The 12773-nt window shown below is 30.4% G+C and overlaps 1 protein-coding gene across 3 annotated transcripts in view; it reads right to left on the bottom strand.

The window, feature by feature from the left end:
- Positions 1–3236: 3236 nt before the first annotated feature.
- Positions 3237–12773, bottom strand: part of sr (zinc finger domain-containing protein striped) — an 86395-nt gene continuing 76858 nt past the window's right edge. For all 3 annotated transcript variants that reach the window (XM_088200305.1, XM_088200307.1, XM_088200306.1), the window contains one exon: positions 3237–5740. In XM_088200305.1, the coding sequence (XP_088056431.1) occupies positions 4584–5740 (1157 nt within the window). In that variant the 3' untranslated portion in view covers positions 3237–4583. The remainder of the gene's footprint in view (positions 5741–12773) is intronic.

Below are 12773 nucleotides of genomic sequence, written 5' to 3' on the forward strand. Positions count from 1 at the left end.
ATCACATAGAATATTTAGAACTAGTAAAAGAAGAAAATGTTAACCGTACTTTTAATGAAACCAAAAGGTCGGTTAGTTATAAATCACATGATTAACTTGAGTTTTGATATTTGGATGTGTAACTTTAAGCGTCTTTTAATTTATCAAAAAATACTTCAGGTGGAGAAAAACATGTGAGTAAATCAGAATATCAATATGCAAGTTTTGCTGTTTTAATATGTGTATTCAATCCCACTTCATTTTTTTTTATAATTAAATCAATCGATTTTAGTAAATGCATAAAATTAAATATTTTTCAAATGAAAATAAACTTTATTTTCCGAAAAATATATTAAAAGTACTTATTATCATATTAAAAAAATTGGAAACTTGTTTACCTACATTAACTTATTATAAAACTGAAGACAATGCAAAATGATTGAGCTACAATTTTTTTTTAAAATAATTAAAAAAATGCTGTTTTTACCATCTTTAAATAAATTATTATTTTTTATTTTTGGTATAAACTTTAAAAATATAGAGCAAATAATTTCAATTTGCACGCATTTGCTTAAAGGTCGTAATTTGTAATATCATCTCAAAATAGTATTCCAAAATTATAGTATTTTTATATGTATTTAATGTTTCTGTATCTTTGGTTGCTTGTAACATTGTAATCTTATTATTATACGGGTAGAGATTTTAATTATCATTTTCCTCTGTAACACACGTTTCAAGGCAATGAATTATTAAGAGTGATGCATTAAAATTGTGTTTTGTAATTGTTCTATCCATTTGCGTAAATTATTTTATAGTTATTACATATTGCACAATGATTTGAGACTAATAATATATATTGTACTATTTTTTAATTAATAAATACCATTAATTGATATTTTATATAATTAAAATGTGATACTCTGATGTGCAGATTATTATGTTTCATTTTAATTTTAATTTACAAATATTAAAGTTGCTACTTAAATTAATTTACTGTGATTGAAATATTTTTTTTGATGGCTGCTTAATTTATTATTTTATTTAAAATTAGTTTAAGATACAAACTTAGATAAAAAAATATTCTATAATATTTAATAATTACTGTTTATAAATAGACATAAAACATGGTTTTTAAACATAAAACCTAAGCTCATATTAAATGGAAATAAAATATAAAATTAATCTCTAGCACATATGATATAACTCTTTAGTTATATTTTAGATATATGCATTAATTAAGCCTAAGATTTACTTACCTTTTTAGTTTAACAATGTAACTGAAATGTGTAGTGATAAAATATGTTCTTAACTTTTTCAAAGATGATTTTCTCATTTATGTTTTATTTTATCTATGAATTTACTAAGTAGATGTATCTAAAATATTATATTTAAACATACAAACCTTAGGTCAGATGTATATAATATGTTTATTTAATCTTTAGTAGATATATAATATTGAATCGAAACGTTCAAACCTTTGCTATTTTCAGATGTAAATAAAGTATTTAATTATCCCATTGAACAGACAAAAATCACTTTTCAGTTAATTATGCGTTAACTAAGATTATGATACATTCACATTTTTTAGCTTAGCTAAGGTTAATATATCATATATAACTGTATCTGATAATTTTGACTTTTTAATTGTTGATTTTCCCATAACTGTTTTATTATATATTTATATCTATGCATATTAATTTACTAAGTAGATATACAATATTGTGTTTAAATATACAGACCTAAACTTATATCAAATGGTAATAAAATGTTTGATTAATCTTTATTTAACACATATGAAGTTCAGGTTTAAGTTATATTTTAAAAATATGCGTCATATAAACCGATGATATAATTACCTTTTTGGTTCAACTATGTAACTGATTTCGTATTATTGTTTTAATTTATGTAAAAATTAATAAATATATGTACAATATTGTATTTAAACATACAAACTCAAGTTAATATAATATTTTGGAAATATGCATTAACTAAATCGATGATATGTTTACCTTATTGTTTCAACTGTGTTACTGAAGTGAGTGTTTATACAAACCTTTTTCTACAATTATATTGTAATAGTAAATTTATCACACCTCGTCACGATGACATCATCTTAGGATATGCGTTGAAATTATGCGATATATGCAGCAATGTACAGATTAACTGCGGGGTCAACACACAGTTTACAATTGAACCAAAGACTGTAACTGCCCACGTAGAATTTACGATTTTGGCAAGAACCACGTTGTAAATATTTAAATAACGTTTCTTAAGAAGCAAATAATTAAAAACCAGATTCGATCGGTTGTTTTTCTTGCTTTGATTTTTTTCCCCTAACCAAAATGGCCGCCGACTTTTCCTTAGATGGAAATCTCACTTTTGGACCCGCTGATTTATAGCTGTTTTTCTCTCAGTCCACAATTCTGCATAGACGGTCTAATGAAATATTTGACCTGGCAATAAGTAAAGGTGATAGCGCTGTCGTTTCTGTACGAGTGTTGAATAATAATGTGTCGATTGAAATAATTTTAAGGAAGATTGGAAAAAATATTAAAAAAACGGATATAGTGTAGTCAACAAGATTAAAATTTGTTTTATTCTTTATTTTTTTAATAATATTTAGTTATTAAATAAAATTAATAGTTCTTTCTCATTTTTTTATAATAATGTATATATATATAATATATATTTACACTTAAAAGGGTTTTAGTCGATGTATATTTACACAAAGGTACAATTAATTTAATAATTAAAATTCAATTAGTCCATAGCATGAGAGACACAATAAAAGTACATTATAAAATATATAATTATATAGTAACCAGTCGCTTTTCAGCTTAAATTTGGCTAAACAAACGATGAAAAAATAAACATACAATTTCATTTATATATAATACATATACTTTCACTTTGAGGCTTAGGCCGATACAGACAATAGAGTATTTTGTACGATATTTAGCGTGGTAAAACACGTACCACCTCTAAAAACACATTAGATGCGATATAAAAAAATAATAATAGAAATATAAAACATCATTCAAAAATTTCATAAATATTTAAATTCATATAAAAATAATAAAAAAATAACATTTTCGCATATAGTTAAAAAATTATAGTGCGTTTTCGGAGGTGATTTTTATAAATGATCATCGTTCATCGAAAATATATATATGTAGTAAATATACGTACGTATGCCTCAGTATATAAATATGTAAATATAAACCTATTTTTCTCTTTTATCTCATAGGATATTTTAATTTTTCATGTCTTTCTCAAATCATGTGTTTAATATTTTTTTACCGTGATGAGTTTTATGTAGGCACACTTTTATTCATATAACTATTAGACTGAAATTCTGATACAAGGATAAGTTTATCCAGTTAAATTTGTACTCTGACTTAGATAAAAAATAATTTGATGCTGGCGCTCAGATACAATTGCAAACTCCGACAAAATATATATTGCAACTTGATCGAGCGCGTGAATCGATATCGTTAAAAAAAAATAAAATATTTCGTTTCTTTTAAATAAAAAATATACATACTATATAATTATTTTGTTAGAATAACACCGAGTCCTCTTTGTAGAAACTTAACATTACAAAATGAGATCAATTGGTTTTAGCAAAATGCCGTATGAAACGTAGACTCGTCGGTTAGAGAGCGTCAACTGAGAAAGAGGGACAGATAGATAGATAGATAGAAAAAATACATCTCGAATCCTCCGTTCACTACGTAAGCTCTGTGTGGAACAACTATTACATCTTTAAAAAAGAAGAGGACGATTGAAATACGGAAGAGATGCGATAAAAGACACGTGAGATAAGGCAATGATTTCGAAGCACTTCGTGTGTCTTTCCGTTCGCGGGTTTAGAAAAGTGCGAACAGTCGATGCGCTTCATTTTTTTATATGATTACAAATACAAATAGTACAACAATTCGACGATATTTTCATTTAATATTAAGGTACAATAAAAATAATTTAATATCCAATCTAAATAGCCAACATTTTTTTACGTAAAAAAACTACAACGTGGAATGTACGGTGAAGTCGTTAATACGATCGATTTTTTTTTGTTATTTGGCAACACGTAAAATTATATTAATTTTAAATATCCTATCTAAAAAACTTGCCATTCTCTCGTAATAATAATAATACATAAAACATATATGTATATAATATATATATTATTTAGTAGTTAAAGCCATGTTTGTTAAACCTTAAAGAGTGGAACCTAAAAGTATGAGTTAAACAATTTAGGAGCGCTCAACTCCTTTAATTTTTCGTTTACGTTTATACTGATGTTGCGCGGCGCTTCAGTCGAACAACTACGATAACAGTTTAATATATTTATATATGTATACATATACTTTTCTGTTTTTAAAACATTTTTAAACATTAAAAAAAGTCATACTCTCTCACTCGAATGTAACACTAGTGTGCAGCGCGTGGCACTAGTCTATGCTACTGTAGCCTAAAGTCTATCGGAGATCACAGTCAGGGTGGCGGCGAACAGAGAAAACATCTGGACACGTACTCGTTCGCGAAGCTCAAATCGCGAAGTGCTTTTCTGGTAACAGTCGAGAAGCTAAAGCTCGCGGAGCTTACATCGCGGTGGTGGCGGGCATCTGCAAGGGCAGCAGAGCCGGCGGTTGGCCATTGTTGCCGTTGTTCGAAGACCCGCTCACCGAGTTCTTTTCTTTTTTGAGCCTCTGCTTCAGATGCACTTTGGCGTGTCTCTTCTTCTCGTCTGACCTGGCGAACTTCCGGCCGCAGATGTCGCAAGAGAAGGGCTTCTCTCCCGTGTGCGTTCTAATATGCGTCGTCAGATGATCCGATCTGCTGAAGGACCTCATGCAGATCCGACACTGGAACGGCTTTTGACCCGTATGGATCCTGATGTGGCGCGTCAGCTCGTCCGATCTGGAAAACCGTCGGTCACAGTTTTCCACAGGACACGCGTACGGCCGTTCGTGTATCGGCGTTTTACTAGGTCTGTTCGGATACTTCCGCGGCTTGACTGGAACTAATTTTAAAGGAACGTTGCTCTGTTGATAGACTTGCGATAAAATCTCGTGGCCTTTACTCGTCGACGGATTGTATTCGGCTAACGTTACTGGATAATGACTCGATGATTGATGCTGTAGCTGCGCTTCGTTCGCGCACGATGTCGGTATGTACGGCTCTTGTTTGGGTACTAATCCTGAAGGACCAGGCGCTGATATATTTTGATTCTGCGGCATGTAGGATTGCTCTTGCTGCGGTTGCGATACGGGCGGTTCTAGCCACTGGTATTTGCCTCCTTGTGGCGCTCTGTAGTTCATTTCGTTCGGGGGTAGCTCTACAGGTATTTGTTGGTAAGATGGTGGTCTTAAGTTGCATTCGCCTAAGCCGAGGAGCTCGGGCCGGTCGTCGAATTGAGGACTTCCCGTTGAATATTGTTGTAGGCCGAACATGGGTTGGAAGAGGGTTTTGTCTGGACTCGGAAGAGCCCATTGTGATAATGAGACAGATGGCGATAGCGATGGGGGCGGTTGTTGTTGTTGAGGAGGCGCAGGCGCCCCCGTGAAGATCCCTCTATATGAGAGCTTATGTAGATCTGGAGGTGGTGGTGGCGGAGGGTACATGGAGGCGCTAGTGGTGCTGGCATTGCTGGCTTCTTCTTCTCGAGCTCCCGGACTTAAAGAAGCTTCGTGTTTGGGACCTCCTCTACTGCACGGACTACCACCAGTCAAAGATAATTCTTCTCCTTCCAATGAACCTGTAAAGATAAAAAACACAATTAAGTAATGCGGAATAAAAACAACTTGTCTTTAAAACATATACTGATAATAAAACACGACTTTATCGACTACCCATTTTTATACTCAAATTTATATTTGATTTTTTAAATACGATTCTTCATAATATTAATTTTTGGATATAGTTCAAAGTTATTGAGCTAAGATAATAAACGCTTTTTAGGCTGTTATTGCCGCTGTTTCTACATAATCTTATCTCCCCTATCGCATAACACAAAAAATGACTCAATTTATAATATTTGTTATGTGAATCGAATATTAATTGTCGATTACGATCTGCCCGACGCGCTGATGTAATAATTCACACGCGTCCAAAACGCTCTAGGGTGGTGTATCGTAATTTGTGATCATAGCCTACGATTTTTGAATTATCCACGCTCAGCAGCAGCCTTTGGGTGGATATTAAAAATAGTGGCTATTATATTTTTTTTCGTATATCTAAATATCTGTGTCGAGGAACGATAAGCGCTTAAGGGAACAAACATATCCGGCCGGTTAGTTTATCGGCTGACAACAGTCAGCGGACTTTAGAAAGCAATCTAAACTAAAAACGACCAAAGCCACTAAATTAATTAATCGCAATAGCGCGTGCCAATTGTATAACGCCGATATCAAAAGCGCCAATGCACTTTCTAAAAGTGAATAGATAGAGTGCATATATAAATGCATAAATACCGCAGCTTCCTTATTGTGCGCATACATTAATAAAACTCGGCCGTCTCTTAAATGAATATGTATACCAGTTTACTAGCTAAGAGATGCTATCGATACTGGGGCAATAACACATTTCCAATACCTCGAGAGTGCCTCTATCTAAATTGCAATATTAATACTGCATATACAAAATGTATACTATTACGATGAAAAATGAATGGTAATCCGAAATAAATGGTTTTCTTATATACATACGTATATGCATAATTATCGGTGTTTATACACAATGTGTGCGCGCGAATCGAAACAATCGCTATCCATATACAAACCCTATTATCTGCGAACCTCGAGCACTATGATCTATCTGAAGAATATGACCCGCGGGGATACTTTATTAGATTATAATGTTTGACCACCTATGCAACAGTGATCATCAGTACTCGTATAGACCGCTCAAGTATTATACTTTGTCGTAATTCTTTATTAATATGCGCTAATGTGTTTAATATCATATATATATACATAAACATAGTCTATGGAACGACCTTAAATTTTTAAAATCAAGAGAATATAAGGTCAAATTATCTATGTTTGTTTATTACCTTTTTTTACAAGAATATTAGAGTTTCATTTAGTAAACTAACTCTTAGGTTCATCCGAATAAGTGCTAATGATAAATTAATATATATATATAAAAAAAAAATGAATTAAAAATGCTTATGCAATAATGTAAAATATTAAAGACAATAGATCACATCATATAAATCTACAACTACTAAGTCAGTAGTGGTAAACAAGACTGAAATCAGTGACATCTATCAATTATTAACTATTATTATATCTTACAGTCAATATAACCAAATAAACTAGTACGATAGACGAGTTGTTTTATCGCAAAAACAATCTAATATGAACTTGAGTGTTTTTATTTTTATCGTGTATGAAAAAAAATATATTATTATTTAATTATGAGTTTAATCGTTAATCACAGATTAGATTTACCTAGATTTTTCTAATCTCACTAATAAATATTGTGATAAATAAGAAAATTGGGTATTAAAAATTGTATAATAATTGGCTACTTCAGCTCATCGAAAATTCAATAAAAACAAGTTTTCAGACACTAGAGAAATGAATGAAAATTTGGGTCCGTATGATATACAGAGCTTTTTAAGTATTAGGTATATTATGGCGTGCTGCATCATACTGCAAGTAGATTCAAAGATTGAGTTAAATTCGAGTCAATCACTTGGCTGGATATGATCTGAAGATCGAAGTACAAGCAGATGTTTTCTCTGGAAGTAAAGCGGTAATTCAAGTTTTCATGGAAGTAATTTTTATAACCTTGTTATGGCTTGTATGTGATCGGGGAAAAGGGAGGAGATCAATGACCTTACTCTCCTTTGATTCCCTGTTCAACTAAGTATGATAATAGTACGTAATCAATTTGCTTAAACTAAATATTTTTTTATAATTTTATTATAATTGACTTATAATAATTTTTTTTAACTATAATAACATTTAATAAAAGAATACGATTTTAATCAAAACTTTAACTTTGAAAAATCACACATATTTTAATTGATTAAAATATGTGTTATTTTTATTATATTTGCATTTTTTGTGCTTGTTTATCTGAAATAGTTGATAGATAAAATATTAAGAAAGTTAGTCGTATTCTGATGTGGCAAAAATACCTTATCTATGTTAACAATTTTTATTCTATGGGATCATTTTTATTAAAGAATGACCAAATCCTAAATAAATATCTAGCTTAAATTAATTGAAAATGTACTATATATATTTAAAAAAATAAATTAAGTATTTTGTATAGAATAAGATGCTGTCTAAGAAACAATGTCTGTGTATAAATCGTGTTATCTAATCTTTGTAGTAAAAACATAGTATATTTTTCAAGCATTTATATCAGCTATGATGAATACAGTTAGTTGCACCATAATTTATATTATTACATATGTTGTATTAAACCATTTAAAGCAGCGGCGAAAGAGCAAGTTCAAAAAAATTCTAGTTATATAAAAATAAATAAAAAAATGCCTAATGACTAAAAGAGTCGGCTTAAAAGAATTGTAATTAAAAGTGTCTAATAGAGTGATTGCAGCAAATTTTTGCACATCGTGACCGATCGCCCTGTGTGGTCATGGAGTGTATAGCTGGAAGCTATGCACTGGCGTTAAATGCGCATTAGCCTAGGAACAAAGCGTTATGTACGAGCAATGGTCAGCTAGGCCATACATTATCATAGCAAGAAGTGTTTTTGAACGGGAGCTGTACACGTAGGCGTATAGAGCGACCAGATGCTGGATCATTTCGATCGTGAACCATTCGTTAATTTATGGCCCAAGTGTCTTGAATAAAAACCATTCCAACAAAAAATATCGCCTACGAATGAATGAAAACGCAACAGACCGATTTTTTTGCTAGTAATGCTTTTTAATATACATCGATATAATTACGCATATGAAAAATCATGCCATTTTTTTTGGGTCAAGGTCAATTTTTAACAATATAAGAGTCGATAACTATGCTGTAAATCATGCTACTCTATCGTACTTTAAAATTCAGTAACGTTGCCTCGTTAATGTTAACGTTTAGCTGCTGTGATTTATCGCAAACTGGTACTTTCGTGCCGAGTTTAGTGCTCCTTATCTGAGCAGGATGTTTCGCAGATTAAAATGAATAAAAAATACACTACACTTCAAAACAATGTTTGCTTATGGTCTCGATGTAATAATAATGTAAATATGCGTATTTATTTGAGATACGATTGCAAAGTATCTGACCCATTGTTCGATTATGAGAAAAACCTCACAAGCAGTCCGATGTGTGCACATAATAAACTCGAATATAAAATGGACGCGATAAAGACAATGCCCTTTCGTAGCACATAATTCAACGATTTTATTAGTAAGATTAAAACATTGTTTGTGTGGATTCTTTACGTACAAAAACAATTTAAAATTGTCACACAAAGTAGTTATTTTCATCGATGACGTCATGTCATTGTTGCGTTCAAGTTATTTCATCTTAAAAGTCAAAGATTGTAGAAGAAGTTGTCCTTACATCTTGCAAGTTTATTTGCGCGAAGTTGCTTAACGTTTTTGTAACGTTAGTGGGTAACGTTAATGGGTATTTTTGACCGAGGTCGCATTAAAAGGATTTTATGGCATCCTTGGATGTATAACGAACGTCAAAAGGACGTAAATACATATATCACACCTTTTTTATTATTGTGAATAAACTATACAAGAGAAAATAAATTTAATGGCAATACCAACATAACAACAACTTTAAAATATATTTTATATGCTAATGTGTAGATACAATTTTATTTCTAATAAAATTTCTAGAACGCATCTCATTGAGTATATTTTAATTTTTTACTATTTTTCAATTTTAGTTTATCTATGGAATAGTTGTGTGGCACATAAAATGATAATGATAAAGAAAATGTTGCTTCGCAAATTTTAACTCTTACTGATATCTTTTTATTTCACTTTTTCCACAAAATCAGATAACTTAATACTTATGTAAAATAATACGTTACATATGTAGGAATACTTTTAACCTACATATATTTTGTTATAAAATTTGTAAATTGATTTTTATTTATCAATTATTATGAGCAAGTATGGCAATCATTTTTTGCTTAATATTATAATTATAATTTTTAAAAGTAGATAGTTTTTTATAATACTGAAAAATTTTTTTTTGTGGCAAACCTACGTTTATGCTTATAATTTGTCTTTGTGAATGCATTTAGTCGCAATTGCGGAGCTCCGATTTAATATAAAGTTATTCGTAATTGGTCAGAAAACAAGAGAAGTATTTTAAAATATTTCACCAAAATTTAGGTATACATGTCGACGCGACTCTAGTAATTTGTATTTAAACATGCCTTAAATAAAATTGGATACTATTTTATTTAATTATTTTTTTAAGAAAGAGCTTTAATATTTAGCAACCATTATTAAACATCCTTGGGCTCTTTAAATTATGATAATACAATCAAAAACATCAAGAAATCAGATATCAACATTTTTGAAGCATTACAGAATATATTATATTTCATATATGCTAATGAAATCTGTAGTCTATTTAACATAAAACTCCAAATCAATGCGATGAAGCACGATTCTGCACATTTCATAATAAAAAGAAGTTGTATTCTAGACTTTGAGTATGTCATGGAATTACATTTTTTTATGCTATACTAAGATCGATTGATAGATGTTCAATGATGACGAGCATATGTTTCAAACGGCAATTTAATTTAATGCATCTATTATATACACCAGTAAAGTGCCTTCCAGAATATCAATAATGGATAGTAAAAATATGAACGGACCAAGATTTAATCCATGAAGAGCTCCTGATAATGAAGTGTATTCAGATTACTTCTATAGCTCAAATACACATATAGACTATTTTTATTACTAAAACGCCATCAGTCACATTCACATGAATACGGTATTTATTACAGGTATAAAAATGAAACACGCTTCCAATTATAAAATCTGTACAAACATAACATTTAAGATTAAATGTAGCTGAAGTTGAACTGTGCTGATCTCGGTGACCGCGTGTCATCTTTGCCAAATTATTGTAGGTGTTTGGTTGCGTGTTAATGCTACGTCATGACTAACCGACGCATCACTTTCGCCGTTCCAAAAGTGTCGGGAGGTGTGCGATTCAAATGTGCGATATAGTAGTAGCTTAGGGCGGGGGCGTCGGTCGGTGGGCGGCCGCCTACCGCAAGGCCGCTCCAGGACCCAACAGGTCTCACTTCGTAGTAAACATTGACACGTGGACACGCACGCCTACTGCTACTTCATATTCGTGAAATGACAACTAAAATAAAAACGTTGAAAGCGAAAGTAAATATAGACATTTCCTTTTTAGTATAAAAATAAAATATTAATAGAATTCGGTAATAAATACTAAATTGATTTTTAATATCAATAATTTGCAAGTTAAAAAAACGCATCTTTGTCTAATAATATTTATGTATAATATCATCCCTGTCCAATTATTTTTCAGGGTCTCATTAAAAAAAGACATACAGTATTATTATTAAAATATTTTTTAATCTTACTTTTTAGCTTCTCCTAAGGCTACTCCTAAAATTTCACAGTAAAAGTTATGTTGCTTATTAAAGTTTGTATTAAAAAATTAAACAAGGCCGCAAAAAAATGCCGCGGGCAGCGTTTTGAATATATGCGATAAAAACAGCAATGGGGCATTTGAAAGTAGCCCATAAATATATTAAATATCAACGTAAGTGATCCATCTTTAAGTCTCTTGCAACATAAACGAATGAAGTAATGTAATCGTAAAGTGCTGTCAAAGAACTGTTTATAAATATTGTTTACTAATGTCATTATTATGATAAAAACATGATTTTTATGGTATTATTATTATATAATATATATTATTTAAAATTAAAATTAAGCAATATGTAAAATTTAGAATTTATAAGGTTAAATATAGTTATTATGCTATTTTTCAAACGAATATATTTTAACATACAATTTTAGATTGATTTTATTACATAGAACGAATATAATTAATTAAAAGCTTATATATGTCTATACGGTATAGATTTTTAAAGTAGAAAAAGCGAAATTTTTAATAGAAACTGATTTATACCCTTCTATTATATTGTAATTTTAGCAGTATTATTTATTGAAGTTGTTAAGAAATAGTTATTGAATGTTATAAATGCGATCAGCGTACGAAGCACCGTCGCTAGTCGTTTTCTCGTCGCAGGTAACCAAAGAATGTGTTGCTTTCGCTACCACCACGCCAGAGTTACCAGAGATAAAATGGACCTTACATAGTGATTTTTAATATTTTTTTTCATAGCAATATGCATTATTTTAATATAATTATTAAAGCTGGGTTACTGTTTTATAAATAGTGTCATTTAAAGATACCGAAATATTAGTTTAGTATGATGATAGTGATATAAAGAAAGCTTAATTTATGCAAGGTTTTGTCTGGTTTAGTTACTTTGAATTATTATTTATTAAAATAATGTTATGTTGTATTTTTTGATTGTATCTGATTTAGTCCTATTCATTAGTAAATAAATAGTTTTATTAGTAGTGAAAAATATATTAAAATAACTATTCTGGATTAGAATTAACATATTTTTTAAATACAATAATAAAAGCCTTGCTTATCAAAAATATTCTCACATATTTTTTATTGATTTAATTATAACAAAAAAAATGTTTATTTCTTTTGCCTTCTAACGTTACAATCGAGGTCAATGATGCGAATTCGTAACGAACTAAGATGAAATGGCGTCATAGC

The sequence above is a fragment of the Plectrocnemia conspersa genome, unplaced genomic scaffold, assembly GCF_051122295.1.
Source record: "Plectrocnemia conspersa isolate PC_06_02 unplaced genomic scaffold, ASM5112229v1 ptg000012l, whole genome shotgun sequence".
Taxonomy (NCBI): domain Eukaryota; kingdom Metazoa; phylum Arthropoda; class Insecta; order Trichoptera; family Polycentropodidae; genus Plectrocnemia; species Plectrocnemia conspersa.